Source organism: Melanotaenia boesemani, chromosome 21, assembly GCF_017639745.1.
Source record: "Melanotaenia boesemani isolate fMelBoe1 chromosome 21, fMelBoe1.pri, whole genome shotgun sequence".
Taxonomy (NCBI): domain Eukaryota; kingdom Metazoa; phylum Chordata; class Actinopteri; order Atheriniformes; family Melanotaeniidae; genus Melanotaenia; species Melanotaenia boesemani.
Window position 1 is genome coordinate 20,117,472 of NC_055702.1, and position 18,968 is coordinate 20,136,439.

At 39.3% G+C, this 18,968-nt stretch overlaps 1 protein-coding gene across 5 annotated transcripts in view; it reads right to left on the reverse strand.

Annotated features, from left to right (window-relative positions):
* snx29 (sorting nexin 29) overlaps positions 1-18,968 on the reverse strand; it is a 178,272-nt gene that overhangs the window by 136,820 nt on the left and 22,484 nt on the right. For all 5 annotated transcript variants that reach the window (XM_041973898.1, XM_041973897.1, XM_041973900.1 and 2 more), the window contains one exon: positions 3,188-3,273. In XM_041973898.1, coding sequence (XP_041829832.1) covers positions 3,188-3,273 — 86 coding nt within the window. The remainder of the gene's footprint in view (positions 1-3,187; positions 3,274-18,968) is intronic.

Genomic DNA, 18,968 nt, shown 5'->3' on the forward strand with positions numbered 1-18,968 from the left:
TCCTGTTTTCCACTTTAACAGCATACAGTATGCAGATGTTCAAGCTGGATCCGTGCACTGAGATGAACATTCAGCAAAAGAGCAAGCAGATACGCAGAGTGTGCTGCCACCTTGTATGCAAGTATGAGCAGAGAGGGGCATCCCCCGAATAAACGGGGACAGACGCTATCAAACACAGGAACAATAATTATCACTCCCCTAAACAGTGGGAAAAGCAACCCGTCTTCTGTGGGATGTCAGTGGTTCTGACAGCGCCTGAGGAGCGTTTGTGAGATCACATCTGCAGCGCTATCATTAGACAGGAGGGGTTTCAAAAAAGCCAGCACTCCGATTGTGAGGAAGCATGCTGACAGCACATGAAAAGGGAGTGCTTGTGCATCAATTCACCTCAACCCCCCGTCCCTCCTTTATTCTTCCCCCAAAGATTTTTTTTGCTCACCCCTCAGCAACTCACACATTATTTCACTGTTTCCCCTCCCAACACACACACACATGCTGTGGTAGTCAACATCAAAGTATGATAGAATGAGGCACATCATTAGCAGAAGACAGGGGCAAGGGAGGATGAAATCATTTAGACGCCGCAGAGGAGAGGGAATTACTACGCCCGTCGGGACGAGGGGAGCGTGGATAGAAAGAGGGTAATAAGAGCGGGGAAGAAGAAGAAGAAGAAGAAGAGGGGAAAAAGACAGAAAAGGTACAAATGATGAGAGAATGAAACCTAAACACAGGCAAGTAGGATAATAACTGCATTAAAACAAAAAAGCACAAGAAAACAAACAGGAGTCAAAAACAAACTCCAGATGACAAACCTGAACAGATTTTTCAAAGACTGTTTGGGGTATTGAGCTCAGAGACAGCGACTTTTCCTAATAACACATGTATGTCTTCACTTAAAAGGGCAAAAACGTCTTTAATATCCAGTTATTTCCTTTCCTGGTTGTTGCAGCACACCAGGCGACCCTGTCTGACAGGCTCAACACAGTTATTGCCAGGAGCCCGAGTAATGAAATGTGAAGCGGTTGTGATGTTTTAAACATGATGCTGATGTGGGTCCAACCTGCACCTTAATAAGTGGGGGGCTGTCAATGTTACTGATATTATTTGACACTTTGAAATCCTCAGAATAATTAAATTTTTTTTTCTCTTTTTTTGGTGACATGTATCATAAATGTTTTCCAGTCCCAGAGTGATTCAGCTTTCTCTCATCTGTTGTGTGGGAAAAGTCGGATGTTTTGGATATGAGTGGTGCATTTGCATGATAAAGGATGATCCCATGAGAAAAACTGAGTTGCAGCTGCAGGATAATAATAAAGTTGTACAGTGGAAACAGTACATATAAACATAAACATCACATAGTGTGATGACAGTAAGAGTAAGAATAGTAGAATAGAATAATACTGTATAATATAGGTTAAAAAGATCTCTGCTGCATTAAAAAGATGAACTAAGATGGACATGTGGCTAAAAATATCCTTCCAGTGATATTTTCTGAATTGTTAGAGCTCAAGCAAGATACAGAATTTGATAAAGCTGTCGTTATAAAAATGTACACCAATGTACATTTTAGCTTATATCAAATGTATTCACACCACATGTCATTACGTAAGCAGGGTAATGCCTTTAATATTTTCTGTCTCACTCGCATTCATGTGTCTGTTAGCTGCATGGATGCTGAACTCACTCCAGAGCCTGCAGTGAAGTCCATTACAACTTCTACCTGGTAAAATAGGCTGCCCCTGTATGTGCAACACACATGCAATAACTCTTCCTTCTGCCTGCCTGCAGCAAGAACGGGCAACCTGAAGTTACTTTGTTTTTTTTATTTTTTTAAGAAGATGCCTTTAACGAACTTCAAGTTCAAGTATGGATTCGACATGAATCCAGGGGAGGGTAATTTGCCAGAAGCAGCACAGTCTCATGAACCATTTCTGAGTTTGAAATGTTTATAGTTTCAGTAAAGCTAGCACTAAGTTTATTTTTAAAAATAACACTTTTTTCTATTTAACAATTGTGCTTCAAATAAAAAAATATTTTACTAAACCTCATTCTTGTTTTCAATACTTTAAATAACCATCAATGTATGTGGGTATTGATCAAAAGGCAATCCTTAAAATGTGGTGCTGAGAGTGATGCTGTAATATTTTGGTGCACCTCAATTTTTTTGCTGGTGTGCCAAAATTAAAAGAAATTAGGCGCACTAGTCTAACCAACACAACCAACAAACAGCTCCAAAGGATCTCTGAGGGTTCAGGGTTTAGATAGCTCCAGTAAGGACAACGAACCTTTATGAAAGTTCTCTGGTTGCATTCTTACTGCAGACAGGAAGTGACATCACATCCATACACTGGTTGGTAGACAACTAAGATTCTTCCATAATAATTGATACTTGCTCAGTTGACTATCAGATTGACTTTTACTCCATTACGGTTGTGTTTTGTTTAGTTTGGCAAAACAGAAGGGAACTGCCTCCAATAGTAATAAGAACTATGAAGATTTTATGAAGTCCATAAGTACATAATAAGTTTGTTTAAATTTGTTGCTCATGCTTGTCCTGCTAACCTCTTCCTGTGCCCATTTCAGATATTAGCTTTATTATAATAAAGATAGAAAATGAGCGCAGTAAAAAGTGTTTCTTTTAAAAAACTAGTAGAAGCAAATAGTGTTGTATTACTGAGAGTTCTGAGGCACAAAAAAAAACTGTAAATGTATTAACAAGACAAAAGTCCACGAATCTCATTACCTCAGTCTGACAAAAACATACAAAAAGCCTCTCAAATACATAAACTCTTTAAGCGTCAGAGATAAGCACTCTCTCCTCTAGCCTCCCAAAATGCAATTAACTATTATGTGGTCCTCTATAATCTGCCACAGTCGTTTTAGTTTCCTTTTAAACAGCAGCGGCTTATCTTGCAAGTCTTTACACAGAGCACCGCTTACATCCCCTGGCAACAGGGAAACAAAGTCAAGTCATGAAATCTGAAAACTACAATGACGGATGAGTAAAAACAGAGAGACAGAAAAAGGAAACAGGCCGTAAATGTTTGAAATGCTGTTATAAAAACTGAAGTTAGTCATTGGAACAAAGTAATGATCTGATTTTTCTGCCTTTGACTCATTGGCTGTTTCTGTTTGTGAGCAAGACAGATGTACTGGCATACTGGAATGAAGAGAAAGTGTCTCTTACCGTCGTTGCCCTGGCCTCCCTCTCTCTTCAGCATCTGCACAGCCCCCACATACTTCTTTAACTGGACCTTCAGGACCTCATTCTCCCTGTACAAATAGATACAAGCAGTTTACTTCCAAGCATTTCTGATTTTCCAAGTCAGATCTTTTCTCTAAATCGCTGTACCAGATTTGTGCATTGAAGTCTAACCACCAGGTTGCAGTAAAAACTTTACCATGAACACCTTAACAAAGGGCACATTCTCTAACAACAGCGAAAGCTGCAGCCAGACACTGAGAGGAGGATGTTTACTCTGTTTTATGACAGCATGCAGTGGAGAGAGATGGTGTGAATCTTGCTGTGACATCTTGCCACCTGAGGAGCGATGAAAATAAAAAAAATAAAAAAAATAAAAAAAACACTTGGAACGTAATCCAGATGGTCAGACTGAGACATGTTCACAGAGATGTGACTTGATGATTACACAGGAATAAAATGCTGAGACTGAGATCATCAAAAGCAGCTGTGTGGATAAAATGAGAGCTCTGAAAATTCAAAATAGCGTAGAAAACCTGTAATTAACTTCTTCATGTGAATCCAAGCGGGAAGCAAACAGGTGGCAGGGTGCCGTCCAGAAGGCTTTTAGATGGGGGTCTTGGAATTAAGCAAAGCACAAAATACTCTAAAATTCCTGGCAGAGCCAGAAAATGTTTTAGGGGTGGTCATTTTTATTGGGTTGAGACCATAACTGTCATGGGAATGAGAGAAACTGAAGCCTCTACTGTTTTATGTCTGCATGGAAAATTGCTGTATGGTCTATAGTGAATTATTTAGGCCATTCAGAATATCAGACAGGTATGACTGTAATGTAGAAATACAACTAATTTAACTCTTGATTGATAAAATATTTTCTCTTAAAGCAATTTCTTATCTTAACTTTTTAAACTGCTGGTAAAAGTCATGTTTATTTTAGATTTAAAGTACATAATATAACAACAAATATACATTTGAAGCATCTTCCCAGAACTTCTAAAAACAGCTGTAATCAAACCTCTGCTAAAAAGGGACAATCTTCCACAAATGAGCAACTACAGGCCAATCTCAAATCTTCCTTTCTAAGTAAGATTATTGAAAAAGTCGTCTTTCATCAACTAAATTAATTTTTAAACACAAAACAACTTAATTAAGGGAATTACAAAATCAGCCTACTATCACCTTAAGACTATATCAAGGGTAAAAGATCTGATGTCTCAGCAAGACTTGGAAAAACTAGTCTATGCTTTCATCTTTAGTCGGCTTGATTATTGTAACAGTGTTTTTACAGGTTCTACCTAAAAAAAAAATCTATTAGACGCCTGCAGCTTATTCAGAACTCAAGAAAGTGGACCACATCAGTCCATCTCTGAGGTCTTTACAATGGCTGTCTGCTTGTCAGAGAATAGATTTTAAAGTTCTGCTGCTGGTCAATAAAGCTCTGAATGGTTTAGGACAAAAATACATCAGTGACCTCTTGACCCATTATGAACCTACCAGAACCCTCAGGTCATCTGGATCCCGTTTCTTATCAGTTCCCAGAGCCAGAACCAGACATGCAGAAGCTGCATTCAGCTTCTCTGCTCCACATGTCTGGAATAAACTCCCAGAAAGCCTCAGATCAGCTGAAACACTCAGTTCATTTAAATCAAGGTTGAAGACCCACCTGTTCTCTATTATATTTCAATACTTTTCCTGCATCTGTTTCTTTTACGCTGAAATCTTAACTATTTCTTTATCTGTGCTTTTTTTTCCTCTTTCTGTTTTTATGTAATTAATTTTATCTTTTTTAATTTTTGTTTTTCTAATACACTTTTGTTCTGCACCTTGCTGTAATGTTTTTATGTTTTGTGTAAAGCACTTTAAATTGTCTTGTACATGAAATGTGCTATACAGATAAATTTGCCTTGCCTTACAGAGATCAGTTGGATCATGGGGTCAGAGTAGGGAGAAGATGCAGAGAATGCTATCCTAATTGCTGCACTGGTAGGATAACAGTTTTGGTGGAGGCAGTGTGATGGTGTGGGGCAGCATCTCCATTACAATATCAACATATCGAGATGAGATTCTGCAACCAGTGACCATCCTATCTCTTCACAGTCTATGACCGAACTCTATCATCCAACATAACAATGGACAGAGCGGGATTTATCAAGAGACTAGCTCCAGGATTTGGGAGAGGAGAGGATGAAATGGTCTGACTGTAGTCTTGACCTTAACTCCATTTAACTGGGAATGAGCATGAGGATGAGGTGCCAGACTGATGTGGCTGTGTATGGTTCTTACACATGCTAATGAGACCCATTTGTTAAATTAATAAATTGTTAAATTGCAAACATTTTTTGTTTCTTCAGATTCTAATAATTGAATCAAATAAACATCACAAAACAATAGCAGATTAAACTCTTTGGCATTAGCAGATAAGATTTGGCAAGTCTTTCATGGGCACAACTTACATGTTTAACTCTATTCATTACTTTATCTCTTTATATATTAAATTACTTTTTCTGCTTTTTCACATCATTTTATTTATATTTCTAGTCCAATGAGGTCCTTTTAAGATTTCACAATTGAACAATTTTGCACATCTTTGCATGAACATGGGTAGGAAGGTGGGTAGGGAGAGAGAGTAGAACATTCTGACTCATCAGACATCAGCCATTGGTTATGTGTTTGTTAGCATTTTCAAAACCCCTTTCAGCCTACACAACAACAACCTGCAAGCTAGCAAACGATTCCTGTTTGATGGAAAGATGGAAAGTTCTAATGAAGATATGGATCATGTAATGAGGCAGGTTGCTTAATTCTTCTAGTGAATGGCTCTACAAAAACTTCCACCTGTACAGTCTATTCATAATAAACTTCACTTAGTGTTTAATAGATGTGCTTGTGTTGTTAAATTTGTGTTTAGTGAGTTAATATGTATTTATTATATTATTCTTTTTATTTCACCTTCCTCTGTTGAAAGTAAACTAAAAAAAATAGAAAAAAGAAACGAATAAGTAAATCCACAAAGGCATTTGGGAGAAATCCACAGGCTGAAAGGACCTTTATATGGTCACAGAATAAAGAAAAATCTATGTGAACAAAGTCTGTTTTAAAGTCTCTTTCATGTAGTTAGAGAAGCAGCAGGTGTATTTGAACCTCTGTTGTGAGAAGAAAAAAAAAAAAAAAAGCTCAAAACCTTGGAGATGAACTTGGAGAGTGTTTGTTAATGTAAATACATGCTCTGGACAGTGGCTGAGGACGCAGACACAAAGGCACCGATAAAGAAACAGAGAGAGATGGAGGCGGTCTCTTTATAAAGGTAAAACCAGCTGAACATCATTGACTTTGTGAAGGAAATCAATCACAGTGTGGCTGCGTTGTAGCTTTATGCCCTTGGCAGTTAAATTTAACAGTCTTTGTCTTGCTCTGCCGTCGCTCCCACACACCCCCCACCCAACCACTCATTCTCCATTGCTGATTTTCGGTGCCCTGCTTATCAAACTCCTTTCACAACCAACAAAAGAAGCGCCTGGCAGGAGACCTCCTGAATCCACATGACAAGCTCTCAGTGGAGCCGTCCACACTCTTATCACAACCACCCGCAGCCCAGACGCTTTCTCAGCTTGATTAAATTATAGCTATAGTGTGTGTGTATTTGTGTGAGGGCTTGGGGAGATACACAGGTATTCAGACCTGTCTCATTTTACTAACAATAAGTGTTATGTATACAGATATACCTGAAAGCAGATTACATTCTGAGTGGCCTTGAAATCTGAAGTCGAGTTCACTTTAGGCTGATAAACATTAAAGATCAAGACAACATAGTTAGAAAAAAACAAGTACACTAGTACGGCTTGTTTGAAAGGCACCCTAGGACAAAAAAAATCATGTCAGCAAGGTTGAGGTTGGTAAAGTTGTATTCTATTCTACAGTCATTTACCAGATGTTTTTCTCCAAAGCGACTTACGTCTGAGAGTAAGAACAACACAAGCAAGAAATCAAACAGGAGGGGACATCATAATTAAGTGGTAGTCAGACTGCTGTGAGTCCAGTTGGGCACAGGGGCTGTCGTGTAGTGCTAGAGGCAGTGCCATTTTTTTTCATCCCTAAAACAGTCCTTTGTTTAATTACAAGATCACGATTTCATCACACAATATATTCTTGGGCGTTAGTGCACGCAGCTTATTCAGTACTTAGAGTGTCAAAGACCTGGACAAATCTTTCTAACTCATTCCGATGAGTAGAAGAGTTAAGCTAACTGCGGAAATGCTCCTTAAACAACTGAGTCTTTAGCTTGCTTTTAAAAGTGGATAAGGACTGTGGATTGGACAGAGTTTGGTAGATCGTTCCACCACCGGCCAACAACAAAGGAAAAGAGTCTAGCTACTGGTTTGGCTCCACGTTGTGGTGGGAGCACTAGGCGTCTTCTGGATTAAGGAGTGAAGGTAGATCGGAGCCGTTTGAGTTATTGTTTTGTAAGCCAGAAGCAGAGCTTTGAATTTGATGCGAGCTGCAACTGGAAGCCAGTGAAGAGCAATTAGCAGCGGAGTGACATGAGCTCTTTTGGGCTGGTTGAAGACCAGACGTGCTGCTGCGTTCTGGATCATCTGCAGAGGTTTTACTAAGCAAGCAGGCAGGCCAGCCAGTAAGGAGTTGCAGTAGTCAATGCGTAAAATGACCAGAGCCTGAACCAGGAGCTGTGTGTTCAGTCAGGTAGGGTTTGATCCTCCTGATGTTGTAGAGAGCAAATTGGCAAGATCGAGCAACCGAGGCAACATGGTCCTTAAAGGTCAGCTGGTTGTCAATCATGACACCGAGATTCCTGCTAGAAGACGTAGGCACAAGCGTGATAGAGTCAAGCTGCACACTTATCTGTGGCAATAAGGAAGGATTGGCTGGACAGACGATAAGCTCGGTCTTGGACAGATTTAGCTGAAGGTGGCGACCCTTCATCTATGCAGAGATGTCAGCAAGGCATGCTGATATTCGCATCGAGACGGTTGTGTTGTCAAATAGGAAGGAAAGGAAAAGCTGAGTGTCATCTGCATAGCAGTGGTAAGAGAAGCCATGAGAGCTAATGATTGCACCGAGTGAGGAGGTGTATAGTGAAGAGAAGAAGGCCAAGCACCGAGCCCTGAGGCTGTATCTCAACAAACTACAAGATTTCTGGAACAATGCCCTTTGGACAGACAAATGTACAGCATCATGTTTAGCAAAAACTAAATCCAGCATACCAGTCCTACCAACTGTCAATCATGGCGGTGGAGAGGACATGATCAATGGTCAATCATTGGGTGTACCATGAACTCCTCTGTATACCATAAAGTGAAATATGAGTCCATCAGTCTGAGAGGCATCTAGAAAAACCAGATGCAACATATATGTACAGTAGTCTGATTTCCTCCCAGTCTAAGGAAACCCAATAAGAGAATCATGCCTTGGTGTTTGTGTCAACAGTGCATCTATGCTAAAGCAAATAGAAGAACATCATAGTCTCTGTGACTGTGAAATCAGTTATTGCTTAAAAACAGTGCCTAGAGAAAATACCCAGGTGATAGACTGACATACATATTTATATATTCTATACACAATATGTTATTTTAAACATTTAAATGGAAAGAAAATCTAACCTTTTTTGGTAACTATCTGCATAATGATTAGAGGCAACCACTTTGAAAATGACTCTTGAAATACTGTTTATAACTGCAGAAGTCACATCAAATTTTAAACAACAGGATTTTAAAAGATGTTTAGATTATGTGTTTGGTGCAGAGGTCAGATGACACATTTGGTGTTACAGGGTTATGATGTTAAATCAAAGTGCAAACTGTAAAAGTCACTCATGTGCTCACACTGAATAATACTGCTTTTAGTATCAGTTTCCTGTTGTATTAGTAGGTGCCTAGCATGATCTAAATCATTTTCAAGGAACTTCACCAATCCAAACCATTCATCTTCAGCATGACGTAGAACAGCTTGTAATCTTCCGGTCTGACCAGCAAGGATTGCTTAAAATGCTCTCAAACCAATATGCAACTTCCAGGTAAATATTGGCTGCACTGAAGAACTTTTCTGTTTGTTTTTGAGTAAATGTTCAGTGAATTCACAGCAAAATTGCCTTACCGATTTCTCTAAACAAACAGTACATAATATGACTGTGTTTGAAGTAAGACAGCCTGATAATGAACACAATTTGCTGAATTATTGATCACTTTGATACAGCTTAAGTGCTTACTACTGATGTAATATGCTTACTTTTCCCATTGCTTAGGACAGAAATCCAGTCTCACCTAAAAGAACAAACCAAATGTTTTTACAGGAAATAAAAAAGAAAGATAAAGTAATCAAGTATGATATCTTGCTTCATCCTCAGCCATGCTCCCCTCTGACAGGGAATTATTAATCAGCCACATCAGCCTAACTTTTAATTAATGGTTCTGCTTTTGGGAAGGGTTCCCACTCCTCATTGAATACGCAATGAAGAAAAAACAGTCATTGACCTTAAAAAAATAAATAAATAAATCATATCAATACACTGCGACTGACTGGTGACCTGTCCAGAGTGTAACCCTGCCTCCCACCTGCTAAATGCTGGGCTAGGCTCCAGCCTCCCTGTGACCCTTAACTAGATGAAGTGGTATAGGTAATGGAAGGATCACACCAATACAATAAAAACAAGACAATATAGTATCGAGGGGCAAGGAGCACCTATCAGTGCCGCCGCTCCCACCATAAACATCACACACTGTGCCCTAGAGTACCAAGAAAAAAATCAAAGATTTTTAATAAGATGCTCCATCAATCACTGAATTGATTGGGCTTAAATGACACTCTGTAAATGTCACTACAACATTAACAGAATATTTTTATCTCATCTAAGCTGATTCTGTAACCACGGTAACAATCTTAACGTGACAGTTTTATGTAATATGTCAGTTTGTTACAATATGAGCTATGTTGACCAACATAAAACAATACAAAACTATTATTTTGATTGTTTATTATTGATTATGATTAACATAGACAATTAGAGCCTGTCCCACTCAGAAATCTTCTGCTGGTCTGTTCTGTTCGATTTTGCTTCAGACAAAGGTGCTCGGACATTACACAGATATTTCTTTCTTTTCCTTTTAGTATGTTTTATGTCAATTTATTTATTTATTTAATGTTTGGTGGCAATGTTAATGCAAAAATAGCTTTGTTATTATATTAAGGCTTCATCTTCTCATCTCACAGTTCTATGGTATGATTTTGTGATACTGTTCCCACTGGTCTAGTGACACCACAAAGCAGTTGCTTAGGGCACCTAAATGGCTAGCAAGGCCCTTGGCATGGATGTTTCTGAGTGAAAGTTTAGGAAGTGCATACATGCACCAGCTGTCTGTGTGGCAACTTAAACCAGCAAGAGTCCTGCAGGTTATGAAGGAATATGGCTCTTACAATACAGGACATTATTAAATCCAATTTCTAGCAGAAAGATAAAACTCAACCTGGAGGGAAAATATTCAGTACACCCTTTTTGTTCTTTATCGAACCTTCATCGGAGCAGCTCACCTCTAGGTCATACACTCAAACCACAGGATTTCTTTGCTTTACCTCCCAACATGTCCAATAGACCTGCTCAAATCACGCTGGAAAGTGCTCTATTCATTCATTTTCTATACCGCTTAGTCCAATTCAGAGCTGCGGGAAGCTGGAGCCTACCCCAGCAATTAGCGGGCGGGAGGCAGGGTACACCCTGGACAGGTCTCCAGTCCATCACAGAGTCAACACAGAGAGACAAACAACGGTTTCTCATGATCACATTCACTTCTAGGGAGAATTTAAGATGCAAATCTTTCTTGTCATTATGCAAGCATAATGAAATTTTGAGGAGTCTCTCGGCTTAAGCACATATAAATAAGAAAATAAAAATATAACAGGCACACATAAATAAGTAAAAAGTAAAGATATAAAATATATAAAAGATATAAGAACACCTCTATATTTACAGAAAAGGAGAAAGAATTCACAGCAGACAGAATATTTACAGGGTGGATAAAGTGCATCCTAGTGAAAGGATGGAGGTCTCTGTGTGTGTGTGTGTGTGTGTGTGTGTGTGTGTGTGTGTGTGTGTGTGTGTGTGTGTGTGTGTGTGTGTGTGTGTGTGTGTGTGTGTGTGTGTGTGTGTGTGTGTGTGTGTATCATGCAAACTCCACACAGAAAGGCCACTGTTCGAACCTCACCCCAGCAAAGGCTCAGTGCTAACCACTATGCCACCGTGCAGCCAATGGCTCCTTATTTGTGAATATTCAGTCTTTTTTTTTACTTATTTTTTTACATTGTTTCCTTTTTTTCGTTTGTAGTGAAGAAACATAGCTGTATTTCTCTGTTGTAATATACCACAGGCATTGCCAGACCTCATTTACAGGGGAATGTGAGGAACAAGATGATCTAACATTAAGATAATTGTCTTTTGTAATTGTTAGACTAATATCTGAATTCAAATAATGCAGTTTCAGGGAAATACAGGTTCCAGTTCGCTCTGAATCCTCCATTTACAAAAATTATGAATGTTCTCTTAAGCCCCTCTCTTCCCTTTAAAATGGTGCACAATGGTTTAGTCCACACCTACACCAGCGTTTCAACAGCGTTATGGATCCTGCCAGTAGCCAATGAGTGATCAGATAGAAGGAAGGAAAAGTTTATCCCTAAAAAGGAGAATCAGGTTACCAAAAACGAAAAGAAAAGAGAGAAAATGAGGAGAGAAGCAGCTGCTTCCTGACTTATTTGAAAAGACAGGTGAGTAACACCTGAACCATCAAAGTTTGAGCTGATACACCAGCATGTTAGGATTCGTTTAAAGACAATACAATTAACCCTTCAAGGCCTGACCCATGAAAAAATGATAAGAAAAGTCCAACTTTTTTTAATATGAGGCTTTTATTTGGCCCTTTAACAAAATGTAACTAAAAAATTTTTTTTTTTTTATTTGGGGGGGATATCTACTATTTATTACCATGTGATAATTTAAAAATATTATAATATGGTTTTCTGCTTCTGGGTATCTATTAGGGGACAGAAGGCAAGTATCAGTGTTCAACAGGATTTAGAGCAAAGTTTATACCATAAGTTGAAGCAAAATGTCTCAGAAACTGTATGTGACAAATATGTTGCATCAGGCTCTTATGGGTTAATTACAAAAAAATCATCTGTCATTACTAATAAGTATCTATGAGACGTTTCGGCTTTGTGTTGATATTCATCCCTTTCCCAGTGATCAACCAGGACATATTCAGGATCAATGGATTCCTTGGAATCTCTCATTGCTCTACCTGAAAACTGGCCAAACACTAGCACCATTTCTTTCATCTATATGATGTGATTTTTTTTTCTTTGTGCTACTTTATTATCATATGAAGCTCAAAAATTTAATATATACTTAATAAAACAGCTGATTCAACCACTTTTTCCCGTTTTGTAAAATGATGAACAATAACGACTCATCCCACTTTTACACTTGGATAAATATTTTTATATTCTCAAAATAGAAACAGTCATATCTCTGGTTATATGGTCTATAAAAGTCAAACAAAAACAAGAGTTTCAGTTTCTACTCTTTCGAGTGAATTTGACAGCAATGCTCCAGACGGCCTAGTTTTTATTTTAAAACATCACGTGATCTGATCATAGACTCCTCTAAGCTTAAGGGCTTAAGGACTAGGATCATTGATCTAAGGTGGAGAATTTGATCTTTGTTTCCTGGTTTTAAACAGGTGGTTTTTTTAAAAAATGGACAGGCAATAATCAGGCAATTAAAATCAAATATTGCCTCTAATCCGTGGTTCAATGTGAATTAAGGATGCAGACTTACCTGCAGAGTTACCATTAAAAAAATGCAGTTGGTATCTCTTTGCATGCAGTAGAAACAGGCTGCCATAGAAACACTTTCAAGATAACAGCTTTATGGTTGGTGACATATATATCAAGTAGCTTAAGGGTGAAACCAGATAAGTGTAACATGTTTAAGATGTGACCTCTATAGTGTTGGCCTCTTTCTCAGTTTGAGTGAGGTTAAAAGTCTGAGACCTAAAGAATTATAAGTGTCGTAGTGAAACGGGTGATATACTGTACTTGAATATCAGTTACCAAGAACAAGAAACCATTAGAAGCCATTTTTTTTCTCTTCTAAGTATTAATCTAAAAAAAAAAAGAAAAAAAGCAGCATTTAAAACCCAGCTATTGTCAGCTTGAAATTTTGTTGTCGTAAACATCAGCTCAGAGGATGAGGCCTTTTAACTACTCAGTGTGATAAAACTGTTGAACTCATCTCATCTTCTATTGGATATAAGTGAAGGATGAAAAGCGTCTGTGCACAAAATCCATGAAAGACTTGTGAGTAACAGAAACAGCGAGGCAAAGAAAAGCTGTGAGCCTTAAAAACAGATATAAAGAAAGTGAAGCTGTTTTGTGTGCAAATGAGGAGGATGGTGAAAAAGCAGGAAACAGTGTGCATCCGACAGCGAATAAACTGTAAATGTTTTGCCTGAAAGAAAAAGGTTGGCAAAGAATGTAAAGTTTGAAAATGTGTGGGGTTTCAGTGCAAAGCAAACACTGTGGGAGATTATTAGGAAAAGAGTGAAAATGGAATAGAAAAAAACTAAAGTGAGAAGCTTAAGCTAAAACTTAACAGTAATTACTGAAGTTGTACTGAAGCCTTGGAGTGCTTTTTTTTCTCTGTTATTATTGTATTCCCTCCACCAATTTTCTTGACTATCCCCTTGCTCTGAAGTAATCTTAACGTCTAATAAACACAGATTCATCGGCTGTTCTTCAGGTAAGGTTTGCTTTTGTTTGGAGGAAGTAAATGAGAGTCCTTTGGAAGCAGACAGCTCAGTGTTTAAGTAAGGCTCCTGGGTGCAATTTACAGCTCAACATCTCCTTTTTTCCCCCAGGAATTGTCTGAGCCACACATACATGCACAATAAGATTATTGGGTGCAGGCCTGGGTTGCTAAAAATTCTAAGCAAGATGGCCCCTAAAGGCCGAGTGGCGTAACAGAGTTGTCAAAGAAAGCAAAGCAAGCCTAAACACTCCCAGCGAATAAATAAGGCAAACTTCACAGCCGCTCTCTGTCACTTTTTAGAGCAGCCATACCAGACCGCCTGAAGAAAGACGGCTTTGCCAGCTAAGAAAAAGGCATCTGCTCTAGTTTCTTTCTTGTGCAAGCGCACTGTGTAGGAGTTTGCCTGTCCCAACACCCCCTCTCCTTGCAAAAAGAGAGCACTTCCTGGCCTGAGCCCACTCCAATGGCCGCCTTCCCGCTGCGAGAGGCTGGCTGTCTCCTCTGCCAACTGATGTCTAAAAGGGGTAACAACAAACGGCTAAGGGGAAAGAGTGTCTATGAGTGTCTCACTTATCTACATTTGAAGGGGATTTTTTTTAGGTTCAGACATTCTGAGAACATTTAGGTTTTTGGACGCTTATCTTTTATATAACATCATTTTGCTAACTTTAAACAGTTATTTGTCAAAGTAATTTAGTAAAAGCAGAATGCTGTCTGATACCACATGACAAGCTATTACTGAAATATAAAATAAATCAAACTTTCAATATGGTGAACCAACAAATTAAGGAATTAGCTTAGATTTTCTAAATTAAAGTTAATCTAAGATACATGGACACTGGATCGGTCTGTAAGGTTCGTTCATCGAGGTCATGTGTTTGGTTTGAGTCAAGTAAGCTGGACTGGATTTACTTTCTCAAAAGCTTTTCACTTACATTCAGAAGAGCTTCATTTCTGACGTAGACAGTGGGGGAATTCACTTACGTAGCCTTTAAAACCATTGATGTTTCAGAGTCTAGGACCATTGTTAAGGATTGTGACTCTGCTGAGCTCATGTTAAGCCTCATTTATGCTACCTTTACGTACATTAATGAGTACTTCCATGCCAAATGTTGTCAAATGTCCCTACTCATATATTCTCATGTGTTGTTTATGCTGACAAGGGTGTTAGGCTATACATCCACTAGAGGGCAGTGTGGAGTTTAGAGTCCACTTCCAGGGTCCGGTGTCAGTTTCAGACAAAAGTAAACATGTCAACGGTGGATGAGGTCATGATAATACAGTCTCAGAAAGAGAGGTGATTTGTGTGGCCATTTCTTCTTCTCCATTCCTTTCATGTTACTACATGAGCTATAACTGTGCAATACTGCCCCCGCAGGTTCCAGTGGTACTGCTCTACATCTGGGTATGCATCTGCAAGTTTTCAGAAAATGGACAGAAATACACATGTAAAGCACGCGGAAGACGAGGATAAGACTCCGTCCGTTAGCATATGATAAAATAGCATCCTTTCAGCTTACCCACGAAAACTGACACTTATTCACACTTAGCCTCAAGTGAAATTACGAACAATGGCCATTATAACTAGACCTCAGGATACGTTATGACTCTTAATGGCAGTCCTAGACTGTAAAACATCAGTGGTTTTACAGGCTACTTAAGTGAGGTCTCCAAAGACCGCCATCAGAACTGAAGAAGCTTTTCTGGATGAGAGCAAAACCTTTTCAAGAAACTAAACTCAGTCCAGTTGACTTGACTTAACCTATATTGGACATGTGAGGTTCAGTGAGCAGCTGTAGCTCAGGAGAGGAAGCAGTTGTCGACTACATGTCAATACACTGAATCCCACATTGCCTCCAATGTCCTCATCGGTGTGTGAATGTGTGATAGGGAAAAACACTTAATAAATAATTCCTCAGAGCTGTATGTGTATGTAAGTGCTATATGTGTGTGTGTGTGTGACTTGCAGTGTAAGAGTGCTTTGAGTGGTCAAAATGACTAGAAAAGTGCTGTACAAGTACAGTCCATTTACTATTTAGTAAATTAACAAATGAGTGTTTGCAACCAAAAAAAACTAATTGGGAGTATGGGTTTCCTTTGGAATAAAATATTCATTAAGTCTATTTTTGCAAGATTGTAAATCTTGCATTGTTAACATCTGCTAGACAGCAGTCTCGTTCTTCTTCCTGTTAATTTTCTCAGCTACTCCCACCGACGGTGAAATAACCATCAGTGAGAATATGTATTGCATCAGCAGCAGGCTTGCTTGTGCATGTTTATGCAGCCTTGTGCATTTATATGAAATGCAAAATAGGTTCCTAGTCAGTAAAACATTGCTCCACAGAGCTACTTGTATATTGTTTAATTCATTTGGTGGTCTATTGTAATTAAAAACATATGGTGCTGTAGGTAGGACTAACCCTGCAGGGGTCTGGTAAGTGGAGTAATGGAAGTTTCATGTTTTGCTTGGCTTTCAAAATTACAGACTTTGCCTTCTTATGCAGACGTGTGAAAAAGAAAGTACATCCACCTTTAAAGCAATACTACATGAGTTTCTAACATTAAAACTCTGTGCTCACGACTCATTCTGATGGCACTCTAGCATTCATTATGGACATTTTTGGAGCCGTCTTTGCCCTGCAGCATCAAACAGCAGCTCACAACAAACCCTGTTGTCAAGAACAGAGCATTACATGACAGCTGCATTTTGATTTACAGCACCACACCAACATCTGTATATCAACAGCTCTGGATGCACATCATGGCCAATTAAGCAAAGAAATGAAAGAGGACAGAATGAATGAAAAAGAAAAGAATCACAGTGTTACAATGGCCCAAAGTCCAAACTTTAATAATACTTCATTTTAATTTACAGAAATTTTGTTCTATAATTTATTGATTTAAAACAGAGACATATATTAATAGGCTTAACCAACTAATGAACATAACATTAATGAATTCAGAGCACTGAAAGTTTCAAATGATATCTTCTAATGCTTGTGCAGCAGTGCTTTGCTTGCACCAAACCTACACCCTTAGACTGTTGTGGATTTGACTGATTTTTGCATTTTAATGTTAAACAGTGCAATGACAAGTCCAGGTTTATGACGGTAAAAATATTCTTGCTTCTGCTTAACAGTGGAGGTTTTGACAGGTTCTGACTATGATACTCGGTTAGAGCGGTGCTTTTCAACACCAAGCAGATAGGAAGATTTGTGCGTCAGCACATATTCATCCACAAGAACATGATGGGACATCCCCTTTTGTTCTTTAAACACAGCACAATACATTCAGGCAATTTTCAAATCTCTCCAATAACACTAGTTCCAGCAGGGAATCACAGTCATTAGCCTTTGAGGCTATACACACCATTTGTCAAATAACAGACCTTTTCCTCTGGCAAATTCTTCATGAGTTTGTCCAGCAGCTTTTCTCTGCTATCAAAACTTTTTTTTATGTAGGTTTCAGGAACCAACTCAAAAGCCCGCAGCACTGTGGTTTTAACTTTTTCATGGTTCAGGTTGTACTTTAGAGGGAGCGCGGCTACAACCTCCTGAGCTTTACCCAACACCTTCACTTTTACAAAAAAGGTCAAATCTCTTGAGGCCATTGCAAAGCACCAGCCATACGTTCAAATGCTGCAAAATATGAATCCACCTCAGATTCTAGAAAAGCAGGTACCAAGATAATGCACTTGCTAACATCATAGGTGGTAGCAGACACAGGATGGGAGGCAGGCGGAGCTCAAACCTGAGAATCTAGCTCAAGCTTTCGCAGGTTCACAGCCTTCTTGGCTTCAATCTCCAGTTTTCTGATTTCCAGCTCAGCCTGCCTGGCATGTACTTGTGCTCTTTACCGAGCCTCAATCTCAAGGCATGTCGAGCAAGCCTTCACCTGAGCCCCATAACAGGCTCCAGTACTGGCAGAAGAAAGTGGATTGTAGCAAGGAAGAGTAACTGCCCAGTTCACCTTCCTGAACATTCACCACCGCAGCTGTAGTAGGAGTGAGAGGCGGTGCCTCATCTTTAGAACCGCCCGGTGTCAGAGCGCCCTCACTTGGCACTGCAGAAACACCAGGCACACAAAGTATACCAGAGTCCACCAACGCCTTTATGTCACCCTCAGTAGCCTGTTTCGGAACCTGCTGTTGAAAGATTTCCACAATCTGCAGCACATCACACCTACAGCAGCTGTCAAGCAGCTTGAGGGAGGGAGCAGCTACGAAGTGCTCCAAATTAAAGGTAGATGCCATACTGAACCACGGCAACCACAGAACAATGAAAAACCACTCCACAGGCACAGGAATTAACACAATATCCCGGACAAGCCCCCACTTATGTCATGACCCAGCTCGAGGAAAGGGGATGCAACATAAAATAAAATGCTCCAACCGAATGTGGAGGATTAGGAAATTTTATTGTCCCAATTGGCTGGTGGATACAAAGAAACAGATATACACGGGAGGGACGGGGAGGTGCTGCTGTTCAAATCAAAGAACCAAATAAAACAGAACAGGTTAAATAAATAGAAAACAACCAGTCTAACTAATCAGCATTCAAACCAGCACAAAAAAAAAAAAAAAAAAATGACTGACTCTACTGATTCCCAAAGGAAAACACAACCAGAAGCATCACCGCTAAATAATGATCTCACAAAAGAAAGAAAACTGCAAAAGGTTTACAGTCCTAACTGGCCCAATCTACAAAACAATCAACAACTGCAATTAACAATCACTAAAGCAAAAAGCCTTAAAGGCTCAACACTAGACCTCAGGGGTCAGACACAATTCAGTATCTTCACAAAATCACCAGTCTCAACAAGTGGGCAAGCTGTCAAACAAAGAACACAGCAGCCACTGCATGAAGGGATGCCGCATCCTTTTATCTGTGGAACAAGGCCTCAGCAGCAATTGGTCCAGAGGTCAGTAAACCAGGGAGCAGGTGAAGGTGTGGTAGA